Below are 21,073 nucleotides of genomic sequence, written 5' to 3' on the forward strand. Positions count from 1 at the left end.
CCAGAAAGGAAGAACGAAAGAAAAGTTCAAATCATTTTATTTAAGAATGGGCTTTTGTGTGGTTAAAATATAGTATTTGTAAGTATTACAAAAAAGAATTTTTAGATAGGTAGAAGGTTTATAAGTAGATGATGGAGTGTGTATATATACATAAAATACATGCATTTACATAAAGACTTTATTATATATATTTGTACCATTTTAATGATTCATGTTAATCTTGAGATGACCACAAGTAGAGAGAAAAGCAAATGTCAATAATGACATATGAAAATTCTCTAGGAAATGACAGACTATGAGTTGTGTGTGGTATTATAATTTGAGGCCACTAAGAACTTCAAAGAATATTTGAAAAGTAGAGCATAACCCTTTTAAAACAATAACTATATACTTTTATTATGCACGTTTCATTTTATATAAGTACAGGTTTTGGCCAGGAATTGACCACTTTTACTGTGGCTATACTGTGGAATCCTAATCAGTACCAGTAGTGTTATCTTCAAATATGGGGAAGAAATTTTGAATATATATAATATGTATATGCATTGTACTTAACAGCACAATTGATCTCAATAATTCTAAGTTTAATAGTTCTGAACTATGAGGTTAAGATTCTATTATAAATGGAAATGTGTTTCTCCTTTCCTTAGTTTTCTTCATAACAGTTGAAGCATGTATGATAAAGTATAAAAGTATTGTTTGTTATACAAGTAAGTCAAAAGACAGAGGACTTTATCAAAGAAGATACTCTTTACATTGATGCAACTCTAGACACCAGCAGGTAGAGAAGTCAGGAATCTGGACCTTAGAACCAGACCTGTTTACTAGGTTTGTAGTACTGGGTAGCTATATCCTCTGGTCATCAAGTTTCTTTGCTTTCATACAATAATAGAGCTAATATCAGCTCATCAGGATGTCATAAAAGTTGTGTAAATTCAAGTTCAACATCATAGACATGCTAACAATCCTAAACATGGAAAGGCCCATTGCCACAATATTAATGTAGGTATTAAAATATAATAGAGGTGGAAAAGTAATCAGAATGCACGAGCTACATGTGAAAACTGTTGAATAACAAAATTCATTAATAAATAACAAAATATATCATGAAGAAATAAATGTTCAGTGTGTGTCACTACCCCACCTTAGGCTAAAATTTTATTTTCAAGCTCATTCAGTATTCTTGGTGCCAGAGAGCTAACAATAATTAGCTCTATGTCTTTTGGATTCATACTTTTGGAAATGACTGGTACACAAATCCTAGAATCTATTTTTTCAAACACTGAAAGCTTGAAATGTTAAAATTCTGATTTATCCCATAGTCAGGTGTCAGATGCTGTGTGGCTTAGTTTTGTTGGGAACTCATGTGATTGGAAGGTATTAGAGGAGGCACTTGTTGCTCAATCTCATCAATATTCAACACATATTTAATGAGAACTCTCTTTGCTCTCTTTGTATCAAATAGTTATTGCTTTCTTTAGATGCAAGTTTAATGACAGCACAGCTTCCATGAAGCTATTCTGCATGATCATTAGACTATTTCAAATATAGCAACCAATATGAATGATAACCAAAACTGAAGGCCTAATGGAAGACATTATGTTTTGTTCCTTACTGTTGATGGATAGAGTCAATTCAAACTTAGTGTAGTGACCTATTGGAAAGTGCTTAAGAGCATAAGGTGTATAACTTGCCATTTTGTTTTATGCCCTGTAATGTAGCACATATACTATATATTAAAATAAAAATCTCATTGGAAAGGTAGTTCAGTAATAGAATGTTTGCTTAGCACATATAAGGCTCTGGGGGCCTATCCCCAGAATTTCAAAAGTAAAAAGAAAAATATTTTTCTCTTTCAAGGTAACTGAACTGCACAACATCAAAAATATAACCAGACTGCCTCGAGAGACAAAGAAGCATGCAGTGGCAATTATCTTTCATGACGAAACGTCAAAGACATTTGCTTGTGAGTCAGGTAAGCAATTTCAGGCCCATCTACAGCTTGAGGAAATTGAGTTGCTCCAGAGACAATGACTCAGACAGATGAAGCTACATGCAGGTCTGATTAGGATGGCATATTGTAATGAGTTGTACGGTGGAAGACTTTGTAAGAAGTTAGACATACTGGTATTCTGTAGAAACAGGTGTTTTGGATTTCTGGTATCTTGTCTTTGTCTGGAGTTCATTCCCAGGTGGCCTAAGAACTCTTAGGGTTTTTGTTCAAGCTTTAGTGAGCAATACCTGGGAGATGTTCAGAATCAACACTTGACTTGTATTCTGGATTTAACAAAGTATAGCTGTGAAGCATTTGCTAGTGTAACTGTGTGCTGCCATGAGAAAGCTCACCCAAGAGCAGCCTAGCTCCCAGACATTTTAGAACAGAACCTTGAGCAATGTGTTGCTCTTATGGAGTCGCAGTACTATAACTCAATGTATTTTAGATTGAATTTTAGTATGCCAGTTCATAAAACACTCTGACATTATGGAGACACAAGCAGTTTGTCGTTTGAATCAGCATTATTTTTCATGGAGCAATCCCTGTGCAGTGTAACGTATTAGTTGGCTTATTGCCTTTTAAAGATTCAGCTCAATGAAATGCTGCATTTGCTTTAGAACAGATGCAGGCAAAATGTCCAGTGCTTTGAGGGAGCTTAAATATTGAATTGAAAATAGTAGTAAGGTTTTGGGGGAAGCTTTGATATTTTTAAGAGGAGATGGCTAAAAGTTTATGTTTAATTAATGTAAGGTTATGTTATAAAAACTAATAATGTCATTTTACCTAACCAGAATTTGCTTACAACTTATCTAATTTTATACAAACTTGACTGAGCTGAACTGGAATTTATTAAATAGTTCATCGCTTTAACGCCTTTACCCACCAATACCCATATGGTATATTTCTCTCTTGTTGCCATATGGCCTCATCTAATTTAATATATGTTATTGGTCCTGTTCCAACCTCACGACTAAAATGTTATTGTCCAAAATATTTCATCTGTCTGTCTTCTTGGTCAGCTTCTTCAAACTCTCTAAGCATATAATTTCCTCCAAGCTCCCAATTGTATAATATTTATATCATAATATTAAAACTAATTACAAACAAAAATCATTTTCTACAAAAACACAAAACTAATTTTCCTAATTTTATTTTCATTGTTGTTTAGTATTTCAAGATTGCAGTAGGTAGTACTGGAGATGTATAAAGAACTCTAGAGTCAAATTTCAAAACAAATGGTATTTAGTTTTATGTATTTAGGTAAAAATTTTTTTGGAGAATTTATTCTTGTTTATATATGAATTCAATATACTATCTTTTTTACTCTAATAATTATTAGTATTATAGTAGAAATATTTGGCATAATCATTCTCCAGTTTCCTATCAGCTGGTTTTTAAAGTAGGGTTCAAATTATGAGACTGTGTATAATATTGTTTTTGTTCCAAGTTTTAATGTTCTAGAATGTTTGTGAAGGTGAATATTACTTGGTGTATAGATGTGATATATACACACTCTATATATACATATATGTACATACATACATACATACATACATACATTTACATGGCATGTTTTCCCAAATTGCACCATTCCCTAGGAACTGTATTATTTTCTCCAGGAGGAAAATGGAGGGAGGTTCATGAGCCTCAGGAGATAAACTAAAGGGCTCCACAGGTCACATGTGAAAAGAAAAAAAAATCTTAAAAGATTGTTGAGTGTCTTTATCCAACAATCTAAATGGAAATAAACAGTTGTTGGTAGTGCAGACTCTCACCAACAAAAATGAGGGAAGACATTTAGACTGTGGAGGTTCCATAGAAAGCTCCAGGGTTGCAGTTTCAGAAGCCCATGTTGGGGTGAGTTTTCAGTTGTTAAAGTTGCTTTTGTGTAATCCCTGTTCCCTGTAAGTAACCCCTCATCCATACTTTTGTTAGTAAGCCTAATTCATTGGTCACCAAATTTGGCATTACTAGAATCATTACTTTTATCTGTCAGGGGCTCTCCTTTGGGATAAGTTAAAGTGTGTCTTTCTCAGATCTTCAGAAAAAATCTATCACACAATATGTAGACACACATATGTGTATAAACCCAATTTCATCCCAAAGACCCTTGCTGCTCCATGTCATTCTTTCTTATCTTCATGGTCACCTCCCTTTGTCTGATAAATGGTATGTGCCAGAGGGACAGAGGAAAAATAGATACTTCTTTGTACTCTGATATTTTAATGAGTTTGTATTAAGTAGATACTACACATGTGTTATGTGTGAGCTTCATCCACATGACTAGACTAAAAAAATCCAATTTATTCATGTCTTAATACTTGTACATTGATTCAGAAACATTCATGCTCATAACAAAGACTCAGCCCCTTGTGTTTACCACAAGGGCCTTGACCTTGAAATGAGAATTACAACTTAACTCCAGGAAACAGGGCAGCAGGTGTTCAGAGAGGAACTGTGACAACATGCAACATGCAGGTAGCATCCAGGTCCCCTAGCCTGAGGATCAGGTCAGTACATAAGGCTCAGCACCTAGCACAGTTTTCCCAATGAATTCACGGGTGTTTTAAACAATTTCCAGGAAGGCCATAAGAGATTAGGACTTAAAATGAAATGGCCGAGTATATTCAGAGTCTAGAACTTAGTTTCTGAAAACAGTTAACTGGGCTTTGTGGAGAACTGGCTGATTCTAGGCCTAAAGGTAAGAACTAGTTAAGATGAACTCAGAGCATCTTTTGGATCTGAGAAATACAGAACTGAATTAATTAAATTAATTGACCAGTCAATCAAAACAAACTCTTGAAGGAGTACAAGTTGGACAAATCCATACCAGCCTGAACATGTCTGATCAGTCTGATATTCAAAGATTATTAAATACTTGAATAAATTTCCTGGGTAAAAAAATAAAAAAAAAATAAATAAAACCTTTTCTCTAAGGCTTAATTAAAGGCATGTTGTTCCTCACCAGTATGAGGGGTATCCCCACTCCCCAGAAAGAGGAACTTCAAGGACATCTTCATTAATTTATGACTCAAGATGGGAGAGAATCTATTCCTATCAAAAGCTTTTGAGTTTCAAAATAAACCAAATGCCAGATTAATGGAAGGATAGCTTAGTTATGGCTTCTATTGCTGTGATTAAAAGACATGACCAAAAGTAACATGCAGAGAAAAAAAGGTTTATTTCATCTAACAAATCACAGGTCACAGTTATAACTGAGGAAAGTCAGCACAGAAATTTAATGCAGGAACCTGGAGGCAGTAACTGAAGTAGAAGCCATGGGAAAATACTGCATACATACTGGATTGCTCCTCCTGGCTTGCTCCCCTGACTTTCTTAGACAGCTCAGGACTACCTGCTTAAGGGTGGCACCCCCTCCACAAGAGCTAGGCCCTCCCACATCAATCATTAATTTGAAGAATGACATACTTGCCTGCAGGCCATTCTTATGGAGGCATTTTTTTTTTTTTTTTTATCAGTTAAGATTTCCTCTTCCCAAATATGTCTGTGTGGAGTTGACAAAAACCAACCAAGACAAAGGAGAAAATGAAACATCAGAAACAAATGAAATAGATAATAATTAATTTAATTACACTCGATGGTCCCAGAAGATATATCAGTCATCAAAGCACTTGAATCAGGGTCCAGAAATTATGTACAAAGCTGAGCATGGTGGTATGTCTGTAACACCAGCACTCTTGGTTTCACAGTCAAGCTTAACCATTGACAAAAAACTAGATCAGTACTTCGTAAATATTTCAGCAATTTGAAGGGAAAATTCTATGACCCCAGCATTACCCTATACCAAAATCATCCAAGACTAAAAAGTCACTAAACTGAAACCTATATCAATTATCCAAAATAAAAATAGATGTGAAAAACCTTCAAAAAATTGTATTGCACTAAATCTAACAGCACATATTAACTCGTGTTAAACATGATAAATTGAAATTCATTCTAGACAGGCATTGAATATACAAATCAATATATGACATACTACATAAAAAATCTAAAGATTAAAAATTACATGATCAAATTAATAAATTCAGAAATATGTTTTAGTAGAATTCATATTTTATCACATTTGAAAAACAGCAAAATTTGGAAATAGAAATAAACTGCATTCACATAGTAAAAATAATTTATAATGAACCAACAGTTAGGATCATATGGAACTGTGAAAATCTGAGTTTTTAATTAAATGGGGGGAGGAGGATAAGAATGTCACTTTCTAACTTCATCAAACATAATACTGGAAATCCTAGACAGAGACTTCATAGCAAGGGAAGAAGTAAAGATGACAAAATTAAAAAGAAGTTAACTTGTTACTCTTTGAAGATTATATCATCATATATACATGTATGTATATATAATGAAAACTAATATTAGAAATGAGTGAATTTAATAATTCTATAAAATGAAATGATAAACATTCCCAAAATTAGCAATATTGTTTTATGCAGATTGATCGTTGTAATAAAAATCAAGAAATCAATATAAGTTTAATTTTATCAAAATATAAAATTTTGCTATAATGAAAATTATAAAATACCAATGAAAGAAATTAAAGAAAATAAACACATGCACAAATTAATACCCTTTGTTCATAGAGTTGAAGAATCAATATTGTTAAATTACTTGTACTACCAAAGCAATCTATATAGTAAATACATCTGGGTCGTAGTGCCAAATTAATTCTAATAATTGTACAAAACAGTCCCAGAATTTGTTTGAAGCCAAAATTTCTAAAGAAAATTTGAACAAAAAGAACAGTAGAATTCATTGTTACTAGGTTTTGTAATATATTCTGAAACTGAAATAGTGGAAATAGGATGGTATCATCCTAAGTATAGAAACATAAAATAAATCAGCGTATCTATAGCCAAGCATTTCAAAACAAGTTAAGGACCAGGCATGGTGGGGTGGCACAAACCTTTAATCCCAGCTGTCCAGAGACAGAGGTAGACAGATCTCTGTGGGTCATGGTCCATATAGAGTGTTTCAAGCCATTCAGGAGTACATAGTGAGGCCATAGCTTGTATATATATATATATATATATATATATATATATATATATATATATATATATATATATATGAACATGCTTTAGAAAATGTTCAGCCTTTTCGAAATAGAGTTGTAGGAAAATTTAATGTTCACATGCAGAAAGGTGAAACAGACCTACATAACACTAATTTGCTTCATTGAAAACAAAAACATCCTGATAAAATCAACTTAAGAAAGGAAGGGCTTATTGTTTACAGTTTAAGTGTAAGGTCCATAATAGGTGAAATCATGGTAGCAGAAGCTCAGTTCTGCTGGTCATATTGCAGACCTGCCTAGTGTTGAAAGTGGGGTATTGAAGTCTTCCACTATTAGTGTGTTTGGCTTAATTTGTGATTTAAGCTTTAGTAGTGTATCTTTTACAAATGCAGTAGGCCTTGTGTTTGGGACATTGATGTTTAGATTTGAAATTTCCTCTTGTTGGATTTTTCCTGTGATGAATATGAGATGCCCTTCTTTACCTTTTTTATTGATTTCATTTTAAAGTCTATTTTATTAGATATTAGGACAGATACACCAGCTTGTTTCTTAGATGCATTTGATTAAAAAATATTTTCCCAACCCTTTACCCTGGTGTAATATCTATCTGTGAGGTTGAGGTATGTTTCTTGTATGCAGTAGAAGGTATGTTTTTGTATCCAGTCTACTATCCTGTGTCTTCTTATAGGTTAACTGAGAACATTCATATTGAAGGATATTAATGACCAGTGATTGCTAGTTCCTGTTATTTTTGTTTTCATTGTTGGTAATGGCACTGTGTGTTCAATTTCCTCCTTTGGGATTTGCTACTGTAAGCACATCTATTGACTGTGTTCTTGTGGATATAGCTGACTTCCTTGGGCTAGCATTTTTCTTCTAGTAGTTTCTATAGTATTGGGCTTGTGGATAGGTATTGTTTAATTCTGATTTTACCATGGAATATCTTGTTTTCTCCATCTATGGTATTTAAAGCTTTGCTGGATATATATTTAAAGCTTTAGTCTGGGTTGGCATCTGTGGTCATTATATCTACGTAATGCCTGTCCAGGACCTTATGCTTTCATTGTTTCTGGAGTGGCTCACTCCCTCTCATGGCTTGGTCCTCTCATTGGTTGGTTACTTCTACAAGCTATGAGCCATCTTTGCCCCAGAATTCCTTGCAAGCAGAACAAGTGTGGGTCAAAGGTTTTGTGTCTGGGTTGTTGTTCAGTGTCACCATAGGAGCATTGTCTCATTACAGAAGTTGCCCAGTTAGAGCTCCCCATCCTACATTACTAGGAGTCATTACTAGAATCAGCATCATATGTTCCAGAAAGTTTCTGTTGCAGTATTTCTACATGCCCCCCATTTCAGTGATCTCCTTTTGTAGTCTCTTCCTCCACCCCCCATCTCTTTCTGACCTTATCCTTCCTATTCCCGTCCCACCTGCCCAAAACCCACCAGAAATATCTATTATATTACCTTTTCCCAGGGAGATTCATGTGCCACTCTGGGTGGTGAGGGTCCTTCTTGCTACTTAGCATCTCTGGGTATGTAGACTATAGTGTGATTACCCTTTACTTAACAGCTAATATCCACTTATAAGTGAGTACATATTATGTTTGTCTTTCTGGGTCTGAGTTACCTAACACAGGAAGATTTCTTTCTAGTTCCATTTGCCTTCAAATTTCATGATTTTTCTAACATCTGAGTAATACTCCATTGTGTAAATTATACCACATTTTCTGTATCCATTCTTTGATTTAAGGACATCCAGGTTGCTTCTAGCCTCTGGCTATTATAAATAATGCTGCTATAAACATATCTGAACAAGTGTTCTTGTGGTAGGATGGAGCATCTTTTGGGCATATGTCCAACAGTGATATAGCTGGGTCTTGAGGTAGATTGATTCTCAATATTCTGAAGGAACTGCCATATTGATTTCTATAATGCCAGCACAAGTTGCACTCCCACTATCAATAGACGAGTGTTCCTCTTGCTCCATATCCTTGCCAGCATGAGATGTCACTTTTAATATTGATCTTAGATGTTCATTATTTTAACATGAAGTCAGGAAGTATCTCTGGTCTACTGATTCTAGGACCTCACAGACACAAAAATCCCCAGGATGTCAAGATCATTATAAAAATGACATAGCACTTGCAAAAAGCTTACGCATATTCCCTTTATACTTGAAATATTTCTAGATTACTTGTGCAATCTAATACTTTGAAAGTGTCATGTAAGCAGCTATTCTATTTTACTGTTTTAGATAACAGTAGTGGTAAAATCTGCTCATAATTAACTGATACAGTTTTTCCTGAGTATCTTTGATTGATACTCAGTTGAATCTCTTGATCAATAAGTCATGTTATAAAAAGACAATATCCAGAATATTTGCAAAACACATACATTCAACCTCCCCCATGGCTAATAATCCAATTTTTAAAATAACAGGCAAAGAACATTTTTCTAAAGAAGACATGCAAATGCCAAAAGATTATGAAAATGCTCTAGGCATGATGAATCATTAAGAAAATACTAATCAAAACTATGTGAGTGTCACATAAAACCTGCCCAGTATTTCCTATTTAAAAGGTGAGAAAGGACAAGTGCTTTAGACTATATGAGGATTGCACATGTTGATAAGAATGTGCTACATAAGAGATCATGTTGTTTCTCCATTATACAATAAATGAATAAACCAAACAGCATATCATACCCTATATACATACACAGTTATAATTCATATTAAATTAAGAGACAATGGAGAGTAAGTAATGGGGATGAGGTAGATGGGAGTCGGGAGGAGGGAATGGAAGAAAGGGAGGGGAAATTGTGGTTTGAATGTAAAATTATGGGAAATAATGTTAATTAAAGGAAAAAAGAATGGAACTACTCTCTGATCTAATAGTTGAAATCAGGATCTCAGAGAAATTAGCATTTCCATATCTGTTACAGTCATAAACTTAGAACAACTTAAATGTGCATTAATATATAAGTGTAAATAGTTATATTGTTTAAGTATTTGTTCCTGCTTTACTCAGGAAAGTTTTTATCAGTCTTTTTAGCTAAGTTCCCGAGTATTACAGATTATCTTCACTCACATTTCCTGTACCTATGAGATTAGTCAGATATAGATTCTTAATCTTCAATCACTTCATAGACATGCAGAACATGGCATTTAAATGTTTTAATATTAGTACTCCATTGACATGAGACCCTGTTGCTCCTGACAGCACCATGCACTTTCCCGAAAATATGTTGGACACTGTTGTTGCTCCTGCTGGAGTTCAATCTCGCCTCAGCTAATGGCCTGTTGGGCATAGAATTGCCCCCACCTTGACCACTGATTTGGACATGCAGTCCTATGTGCTTGCAGGAGACAAATATAGAAGACTGCTTGACCTTGCCAAGTCAGGGTAAGACAGCCATTCTATTTCCCTGCTGTTGTTGTGGTCTGTCAAGTTCTCTTGGCCTTAGCCAAATCTGGGTGTACCAACGTCGCTGTGAGACCTAGGGTGACTGTTCAGGTGGCTTGCTGTTTCTGTCCTTGCTGCACCTTTTGGAAGTTGTCCATCCGCATTTCCTGTCTACTCTAGTATTGTTAATTTCCTTCTCAGGTCTTGATGAGGTTGAAGATTAAACTATCACAACTATTATTCTCTCTTCCTAGTTAGATATATTAGGTACTAGACTTACGTTTTCCAGCTTAGGACAACTCTATTGTAAACTCCATTTTGCCCTCACCCTAGGACTAGATATGTAGGTCATTTTGTTCTCGATTTTCCTTTTCTTAGAGCACACTTGTTATTCACTGTTTTGTATATAGTTTTGTATTAAGCCTAAATCTTTTCTTTAGACTAAAAGGGGAATTGTAGTGAGGTAGTCCTTCTGTAGCACTGACCACGCCCATTGGGGGGTGGAGCGATGGGCGGAGGTGACCTGAGGAAGGAGGTCGGAGGGGGCCAGGAAGGCACTCTCTCTTGCTGGCGTGACTCGGACAGGAGAGGATCGGGTTGAATTTCCTGGTGTTCATCTGTCTAGGTTGTAAGTTATTTCTCCCTGAATAAACATCTATTCGGCCTATTTGTTTATCCTGATCCTTATTTACCGCAATATATAAGGAAATAATAATTGGGGGTCTAGAGAGATGGCATCCAGTGGATAAAGGGCTTACTAGGAAATCATGAGACCTGGTTTCAGGTGCCAGCCCTCTTTGGTGTTACATGTCTATAACTACAATAATATGTCTACTCCAAAGTTAGGAAAGGGCACCTCTTTCAAAGACTCTACAATTCAATGCTCATTCCAGATTATAGAATATTTTAGATTTATGATAATAGAACCAATTTAATGAAAGTAATAAGACAATAAAACAACTAACATTTTGGTGATATTAGTCAAATACACTATGTTATGAGTTTACCATGTTTAATGCAAAATATCAGCTGGTATATACCCAAGATAGAGAAGAAAACAAGTTTTACCCTTTTTAAAACAAATTAGGAAGTAGATTTGAAGATAAATACCCATTTGCCTCCAGAGTGGCATGGTCTGTGGCAGCAGGATTCTCCTGACTCCAATCAATGATTTGGAGCCTGCTCTTTCATGAGTTGTTCATTACTTGGGAATGATGAGAGACATTTCTGTTTATTGATTCTTCAATCCAAAGGGCAGATTGAACCAAGTAGGAACAACCTCTATTGCTAGCTGACTCCATTGTTTCAGACCACTATTGCTAGCTTAAAATCATTGGCTCCTTAGCAAGACATGTAAGAACTTGTTAAAAGAACAGGGTAGCCTGATGTGGTCTGAAGTGTGTGGGAATTGAGGGAATTAGTTCTACAGTCAAAGTGTCATGTGTGCAGCCATGACAATGTAATGAGACGTGGAAGTATTAATGATCTCCGCAGAATTACATTGAGGAAGATTATAAAATCACACCATAATGTATACAATTTTGAATTATTATATCATAGTTTATTTAAATTATCTCACACTCATATTACTTAATATTAACATCATATACATTTAAATTATTTGGATGATTTCTGGGCATGATTTGGTCAGATAGGCAGAGAAAACTGATAGGGAAAAGAAAGTTTATGATTCTTTTAAGTTTGTAGATTCTGGGCTCTGGTGAATACACGGTGTCCAAGATGGGAAGGCCTATTCAGAAGTAATTTCCGAAGAGCAACCACAGTCAGAACAAAGATGGACTGGTCTCATCCAGAATTAGTGAGGCTAATATACCATTCTTCTAAGGGGCTTTTAAGCCTGGAGCCTTGGAAGAGGAAAGGAATTTATTAAGCACAGTATGCAGAATCTCAATGCACCCTGCTTCAATCTTTCACTAGACAACATACCAGAATATCCTAGAAATTTATGACAGCTTGAGAGTAAGACTTAGTATATATCATGAGCTTTCTCCTCTCAATTCCAGTAGTTTTTTCAGTTTTAACCTGGTGATCTTTTGTTGTAATTGGTGGCTACATGCTGAGTCAATGATATGTATATATATATATATATATATATGTCATCCATGCTAGTGACCCATGCCAGCCCACAGGCTACTTTTCCAGCTACATGGCCAACATTTTATAATTCAGACAGGTTATCTATAATTGAGAGCCAGACTTGCTGAAACCTTGAAGCAGAAAAGTGATTTGAATATTTTTATGAGGAAAAAACTGATTCAGCTGGAGTGTTGATGAGGTCTTGAATTTATTTTTTTTAATTTTTTAAAGCAACGATATACCTGAAAAAATTTACAAGGATATGTAAGACTGTCATTTAAATTTCTAGAAAAAATTGAAAGTATTAAGTAGTACAAGAAACCTCATTACTGAGTTTATTTCTGCCAAACACTGTCTTATGAGAGAAAGAGTAAAATATTAACCTACTGAAAAAAGTTTGGAAAGATGTTCAGAATATTCTCAAAGCAGAAGGAAACAACACAATTCTCACAGGAGTTGGTGTTCTCATAATGTGTGTTCAAACATGAATATAACTTTAGAGATAAGAAATAATGAAGATGGAGTTGTCTTGGACCAGTGTCAGGAAAAAACGATACATGGTATCTTTAAGAGAAAAGAAAGGGAGATGTGGATGTGGAAACAGGAAAGAATATGTCACCTGTGGGTGGTGGTAGTGATAGTAACTACACGGCTACAACCAAGAAATGCCAACCAGGGCCAAGGAAGCTGGGAGCAAGGAGAAGCCAGCAGTTCCTAACACTCACTTCAGAAGTGTGAGGCAATAGATCATTTTAAACTATTATAACTTGTTACAACTATCTTAGCAAAATGATATGGACTGCCTCCATATCATTATTGAAATCCTTGGTTTGAGGGTAGTAAGTTAGGTACTTACTCAGTTACTGCAGTTATGTAGAAGCAATGATTTCTGGTGTACTGTATATAGCATAGTGACTATGGACATAGCTGTGTACTGCCCGTTTCAGGAAAGCAAGGGAAAGGACCAAGAAAGTCTTACCAGAAAGCAGAAGATACAGATGCATAGGTTGGTTCAAATATTATACAACATACACATGTATCAAAACTTTTGTGATCCCTTACTAATAGTATATTAAAAATAAATACAAAATAAAACATTTGCATATATGCGTATGTGTGTGAGTGTGTGTGTGTGTGTGTGTGTGTGTGTGTGTGTGTGTGTGTAGTGTTTTGTGAGACAAGTTCTAAGTGGCCTTGAGTGGGCTAAAACTAACTATATAGACCAGGCTAGCTTCAAGTACTCTTTTGCATCTGCCTCTCAAGAACTGTTATTAAAAGCACATACAATCATACTTAGTTTAAAATGGTGTGTGTGTGTGTGTGTGTGTGTGTGTGTGTACATATACAGTGTTTTGAGTGTTTCAACAGGTAGATATTAAAAGCATTATGTGTATTACTATAAACAATTATAAAATAACTTTGTCCTTCAAATCATTTGGAAGTGGGGAGTGAGGGAAAATAATTAAAAATAGTTTAGGTCTTTCAGGTTTTTTTTTTTTTTTAACATAATGATCCACATCTTTCTTTTTCACTTCTAAATTACATTTTTCTTTTTCTAAACACAAAGCCTTAGGTAAGATAAGCAAGCATTCTACCACTAAGCCATATATACAGCCCCCATAAATATATTAATAATAGATATTCCTAATTATTAAAATGTTATGGGCTGTTTACAAAATGACATCAATATTTTTTGCATTGAGAAATCACTCAATGAATATATACAATGTCTTAAGATAGTCATAAGAAACAGTTAAAAGCAATTCTCAGCTTATAGATCTGGCAGTTTGTGGAGAAGGTGTGGATGGAACAGGAGAGTCACTAGATTAGTCCTTGTAGAAAGACTGTATGGTTGGATGGAAATAACTAACATTCAACTTATAGGAATGAACAGAGGTGTTGTAAGAAGATGAGATGCTAAGAACATTTCCAAAGTGAATAACCTGAGTCATGACAGTGAATGCTCATCTCTGTAATTAACATGGGATACTAGTGTATTTCAAGCGCCATGGCAGCAGATTAAGAGAGTACATAGAGCCCCAGTATACAGAGGGCAAAAAGGACTTTGTACCCTTTCATGGAGAACTGGATAACAAAAACCCAATATAAGTCAAGGGAAATAACTAGGTGCCTTTTCCTAGCTAGGTTTCCATGGAACCATGTCTCTGGCCACCACTGGCTTTTTGTTTCCTCATGCAATTTCCATGATTCCAATTAAGGAGTTCATATGCACATGATGCCCCCATGCAATCCAGAGTGTGAATTTAAATTTTCCCAGGGCTCTGATCAGTCCTACATAAATGGTGTATTGGGGAGGACCTTCCTCTATGGCATTCAATATTTGCATGAAATACTTGGTAAGCTAATTAGCTGATAAGTGATAATACTATCACCTTTACCAAGAAGGAATGCAACAGGTATGTGTTTTGAAGCATGGTTCTTTATATTTTTTTGTAACATATAGGAATTTCTCAATCCTGTCTTTAGTTTGTCTGAGCATAGCATCCCACTATGGGGAGAGGGCTCCAACAAGCTAGTTCATGTTCTGGGATAATATGGTGTTCCTTCTGATGCTGAGCATAGCATTCCACCCTAAGGAATAGGCTCCAACAAGCTAATTCATGTACCAGGTATGTATTACGGTCCTACTGCCAGAGGCCCCTAAGCTAGTCAAAGCTTTACAATGTTCTCCCATATAAGAAAGGCCTATTTTGGTCCCCTGGAATCTCCAAAGCTGTAGGTACTGAGTTCATGAGTTACCACAAGCTTGGTTCAGCTGTCTCTGTAGGTTTCTCCATCATCTTGACCTCCCTTGCTCATATATATATTCCCTCCTTTCTTCGACTGGATTCCCAGAGCTTGGCTTGGTTCTTGGTTGTGGATCTAATACCAGATACGAACATAGTTTATTTTGATAGCCAATCCCTTAATGATAGAGGATAAGGTGTTGTACATAATATAAGAATAAATTGTTTAACTGTAGTATGTTTGAAAGAGAGAGAATGATCTCAGAGTACATTAAAAATTATATAATTAAAAGTTCATTGAACTTTTAAAACATTTTTCAGTTTTAGGGATTTCATACATTTACATCCTGAAATTTAGATGCTTGTACCCTTTTTCCTGGTTCCCATCATTTCCTTCCTGCTCCCTCATCAAAGTGTTCTTTTAAATAAGACATCTTCATACTTTTATGTCTTTTCCTTATATATGACTCACTGAGTTTAATCAGAATTTCTTACCTGACCATGGGTGTGTGTTATGAGTATGTTTTTCCTGCCTCTCTTGTCCCACGTGGTCTCATCTTACCAGAATCTTTGTTCTCCCCAGTCTCTCCAAGTTGACCCCTCCTCACTACTTCTTTGAATCCTCCTTGTGTCCTAGTCCCACCTATGTTGCTTTCCTATTGGCCAACAGTGCTTTATTCACTAACCAGTATGAGAAACATATTTACAGAATGACATCTCCCATCAGGTGGGAAATTATTTTTTGGAGGCAGGCAATTTATCAGTTGCTATATCACTGGGAACAATGGCAACACTTTCACCAGTAACTGTTAACTGCCAATACTCACTGAGGAAGAGAGAGGCCTTATAGACCCCTACCATCTTCCATGGTGAAATGTTGATGGGATCAAGGTTATACAAGGATAGAGCAAATAATCATAGCATTAGTGAGAATTTGAATGCAATGACTGTGTCCTATACAGAAGACTTCTTTTTGTTGTACATCACCCCACCCTAGATTCTTTTTTTTTAAATTTTACATATTGATCCCAGTTCCCTCTTCCTCCCTCCCTGCAACTTTCCTACCCTCTCATACCCCCAATCACCCTCCCCTTCTATCCCCCCATCCACTCCACATGTAGGGTTATGCCTTCCAGGAGGGGTCATCTAAATCTGTCAAGTCATTTGGAGTAGGGACTAGGCCTTCTCTCCTATCTCTAGATTAAGGGAGTATCCCTCCATGGAGAATGTGCTCCCAAAGTCCTTTTGTGCACCAGGGGTACATCCTGGTTCCACTGTCTGAGGTCTCTTAGACTACCCAGGCCTTCAGGGGGTCTGAATAAGTCCCATGTTCGATTCCCGGCTATCAATCTGTGGGTCCATTAGCTCCTCCTCGTTCAGGTCAGCTCTCTCTATGTGTTTCTGTAGCCTGGTTTTGTCCTCCCCCTCCATAAATGCCCTTCCCTGATAATGAGATGGACGACTAACTTATCCACCATCATAGAGCCCTTATCTAGTAGCTGGTGGAAACAGAAACAAGACACTCACAACTAAACACTGAGTTGAACTGGAATCCAAATGCAGAGATGGAAGACAAGACCATCCTAGGTTTCTTACTCATGCCTGTCCTTTTTTTTTTTTTTTTAAATATTCCTTGAGTCTCAAAGTGGGTGATAGATAACCTAGCTGTCCCACTAGGGTTACATACTTCACCATCACTTATTCTCAGCATTTTAATTAGTTGCATTAACCACTTTTCTCTGTAGTAAAAAGCTTCTCTGATGAAGGCTAGGAGCAGCACTAAACTATGGATATAAACATGAGTATTTACAAGGTGGTTTAACAACATGCCTCTTAGCAAAACAATAGTAATAGGCTCCCTGATGGGGCCTATGACTAGCTTAGCCTCTGGCTCTTGACTAGCTGTATAAAACCAGGTATGAAATTCAAGTCCAATCAGAAAACTGTTAGCCACTCCCTTAACAGTCTTGTCTCTATTGCAGTAGAGTGCTTATCCTGCCACATGTAGGTGAGACTAATGATGGTTTTTCTTCTCTGTCAGCCTGCAAATAAAATTCTTCCAGTACTTTCAGCTCAGCTTTAATTCTCTATGTTCTGTGACCAAAGTGTACAGCATGTTCAGCAATAGGCAGATTTCTTCTTAGCTTATAAGCTCAATGTCTTATATTCATAATTTTGTACAGTATCCTAAATAAGACTGGGGAAATGATGGAATAGTTCAGAAATCTTTGTATGTTGTGATTTCATGCTTTGTGTTTTAGAATCACATCACACTGGCATCTATAGGATTCATTTGTTCTAGTAACTATTGTTTCTTGTAAGGATATATTAAGAAGTTCCTGCATCCAAAAGCATTTTTCTTCAATGTACACGAGAAATGCTATGAAATAAGTAGTGAAGTTTGTTTTCTTGATTTTAAACATATTCCTAAGAACATAGCTATGGCTTGCCAAGTTGTTCTGGCTGAATTTATTTATAAATAGTGTGGGCAGTTGTCAACATAAAATTAGATTTAATGCAAGTTGTTATGTCCTCTGTAACAAAAGTCATAGTCATTGAATGGAAACTGCAAAATAATACATGGAAAAATGAATTTTGGAGTTCTTACCAATGAGTTTGAGTAGCAATTATCATTGTCTAAATGACATTATATAAACACCTTTTCAAGAAACTAATATTGATCATAGCCAGGCATTGGTGGCACATGCCTTTTATCCCAGCACTTGTGAGGCAGAGGCAGACAGATCTCTGTGAGTTCAAGATCATCCTGGTCCACAAGAGCTAGTTCCAGGACAGGTTCTAAAGCCACAGAGAAATTCTGTTTTGAAAAACAAAAACACACACACACACACACACACACACACACACACACACACACACACACACACAAATTGATCATGGAGCTAAAGATACCATTCAATGGTTAAGAATGCATACTCCCTTTGCAGAGCATGTCTTTGTTTCCCAGCACCCATATTAAAATGTTCACAACCTGTAATCCTAGTCCCAGGAGATTAAAACCTCTGGCTTCCAAAGGATCAAAACACACACACACACACACACACACACACACACACACACACACACACACACACGTGAAATAAATGAGTGAAAAAGAAACATATGAAACTGATCATTAGACCAGTTTCTGTTTAGGAATTATAGGAAGATTACAGTTTACAGGAATGACTGATTGGAAGGAAAAATAGAAATTGCTTGTGTCTGCTACTTCCACTCATGGATCTGAGAAAAACAACAGAGTTAGAATTAACATCTCATTATTCTCACATCCACTATATTAAACTCATAGTAACTGGGGCTAGAGAGGTAGCTCAATGGTTAAGATTATTGGCTGATTTTCCAGAGGACCTGGGTTTGATACCCAGTATTCTCCTGAAAGCTCACAACCAGTCCCAGGGCACCCAAAACCCTTTCTGACAGACAGATGTGCAGGCAAAACTCTCTTGCACATAGAATAAAAAGAAAGGTTAAAAAATTTAAAAACAAAAATCATGGAAATGTTTCATGAAAGATAATGAAATCTATCTAGAAAATTACAATTCAGTTTTGATTTAATTACTTAAACATCTGTGTTATCTAGATCATACTGGCATAAAATATATATTTTTATGAAAAAGTTATTCCTAATGAATAATTATTAAGGAATTTTTCTTAAGGAATGAATCCAACTCAGAAATGTACTTAGCCTATGATGCTAGCCAAACTGCTAAGTTTCTCTAAGGATGGCTATAGTTTTGTATGTATTGAATGCTTTTGTGTACTTGGGACTGTGTTCTACATATGAATTTATTATATCAGTTGCAACATTTTTTGATACCCCCTCTCATGCATACGCAAAACTGAGATAGCTAACACTTAAATTCTTTACAAAAGGAAGAATAAATATATTTCAATAATTTAGGAATAATAATGGGTAACAAATCTAAAAGCTGCATGCCAATTAGTCCCTAACCTTCTATATCCTCTTTCAAAACACTGAAGGAGTTAAGGATACTTTGTTCTCTCCATAATCACCATACCCACTCACCCTGCCCAAAGTTCCCAGAAGATAGAGTGTATCCATGTAATATTAACTTTTGCCTCTCATCTGCTGAAACCAACAAGCATATCATATGTGTTTTAATCATACCCATACCACAAACAATAAAAACCCAGAAACAATATTGGGGTTCAAGCTGAAGATCAGAAAAGCAGTCAAGCCAGTAGCTCTTACTTCTACCTCAGACTGAAATGGATGATCCTGTTCCACAAATCCTCAGAGTGCAATGCTCCCTGTCTGGAAACTAAATCTCACATGACGCCCTTTGCTTTTTCCTTTTGTACCTCCCTAGTGCTGTAACTAAAGGCTCTGTTGTTATTTTTGACTGATTTGATGTAGCACTAAGTGGCCTTGAAGTAACAGATAGCTATCTGCCTGTCTCCTGAGTCCTGGAATAAAAGTGTGTACCACTACTTCCTGGACTCTATAGCTAGCTAGTATGGCTGCTGGCATTAAAGGTGTGCATCACCACTGCTTAGCCTCTATGGCTGTGGCTAGCTTTGCATTTGATCCCCAGTGGCTTTACTAGATTATAAATAATATAAAACCATAATACCCACTTTTATAAATCCTGCTACCAACGGGTTTATAATTCAAGTCTTAATAATTCATAATCCAAAATCAGTGAGTGATCCTTCAACTTTTCTTTCTCTGGTTATAGAAAAGGCAAATGTGATAATAAATCTTTTGCTGAGATATGCTTTGTATTGCCTATGTATAAAAAGTAGCTCTAACCATTTTCTGTGCCATTACATCTTTAAATCTCCTTCAATTACCAAATTAATATTTAGTCTAGTAAATATTTCATGAAAATGCTCTCTTTTGATTGATTTCTGGGGTCAGTTTTAAAAATTAATTAACTTATAGTGTGTTTTCTTTATTGATAAAATTGTTACTGGCTGTTTGATTTATAACGAATCCTGGTTTGCATTGCTTTCTCATGCATACAAGCTAATTCCTTCCCAAAGTGCATCTATAAAATATTTTTACATCTTTTGCTTAGTTATATGAGTTATACCTATCCTACCAAACATGGTATTTTTTTTCTTTGCATACTTTACAAATATTTTTGAAGGTTCAGGCTTTCTTAAATCCATGTGCCATGCTGCAGTCTCACAGCATTATGCATAATAGTTTGTGTTTTATAGTTTTAGGATACATATATTTATGAGGCATTGGAAAATATTTCTGTTCTTGTAAGACACATCTGTCTTCTTGTGCTTTATACTTGAGCACATTCCAGTGTGGGTCCTGGATCAAATACCAATTAAGAGAAATATATAATACATAGACTACATGAGGTAAATCATCAACTAGAATCATATTTATCAAAGGTGTAAGTTTGCAAATGTGACCTTGAATAAAAATAGCATCTTATGTGTGGGATGTGTATAGTATATTTTATATGAACATCAAAAGAAGTAAACAAACTATAACTGAGACATATGCATAATGACCAGATAAGTCACTACTAATATCTATTAAATAAAGTATGTAAAGCAATATAATACAATTTTAAGGACTGATAGAATTGTAACAAAAACCAGGAAACATGTTTATACTGTATTTGTTTCTTAAGGTAGTAGGTACTTTAATTGTTTTAAAATAGTTTGAAGTTTGAGTTAGATTCAAGATGCTAGAAAAGATATGAAACTTAGTTTCCTCCATTTAGTCTATATCTTCCATGACTTGTCATATAAGTAAAGGTCCATTGTCTTTTAAAAGGGT

At 35.6% G+C, this 21,073-nt stretch overlaps 1 protein-coding gene across 1 annotated transcript in view; it reads left to right on the plus strand.

Annotated features, from left to right (window-relative positions):
- Nucleotides 1–21,073, plus strand: part of Dok6 (docking protein 6) — a 333,159-nt gene that overhangs the window by 141,989 nt on the left and 170,097 nt on the right. Inside the window, exon 3 of the mRNA XM_051202095.1 lies at nucleotides 1,861–1,975. Coding sequence (XP_051058052.1) covers nucleotides 1,861–1,975 — 115 coding nt within the window. The remainder of the gene's footprint in view (nucleotides 1–1,860; nucleotides 1,976–21,073) is intronic.

Source organism: Phodopus roborovskii, unplaced genomic scaffold, assembly GCF_943737965.1.
Source record: "Phodopus roborovskii unplaced genomic scaffold, PHOROB, whole genome shotgun sequence".
Classification (NCBI taxonomy): Eukaryota; Metazoa; Chordata; class Mammalia; order Rodentia; family Cricetidae; genus Phodopus; species Phodopus roborovskii.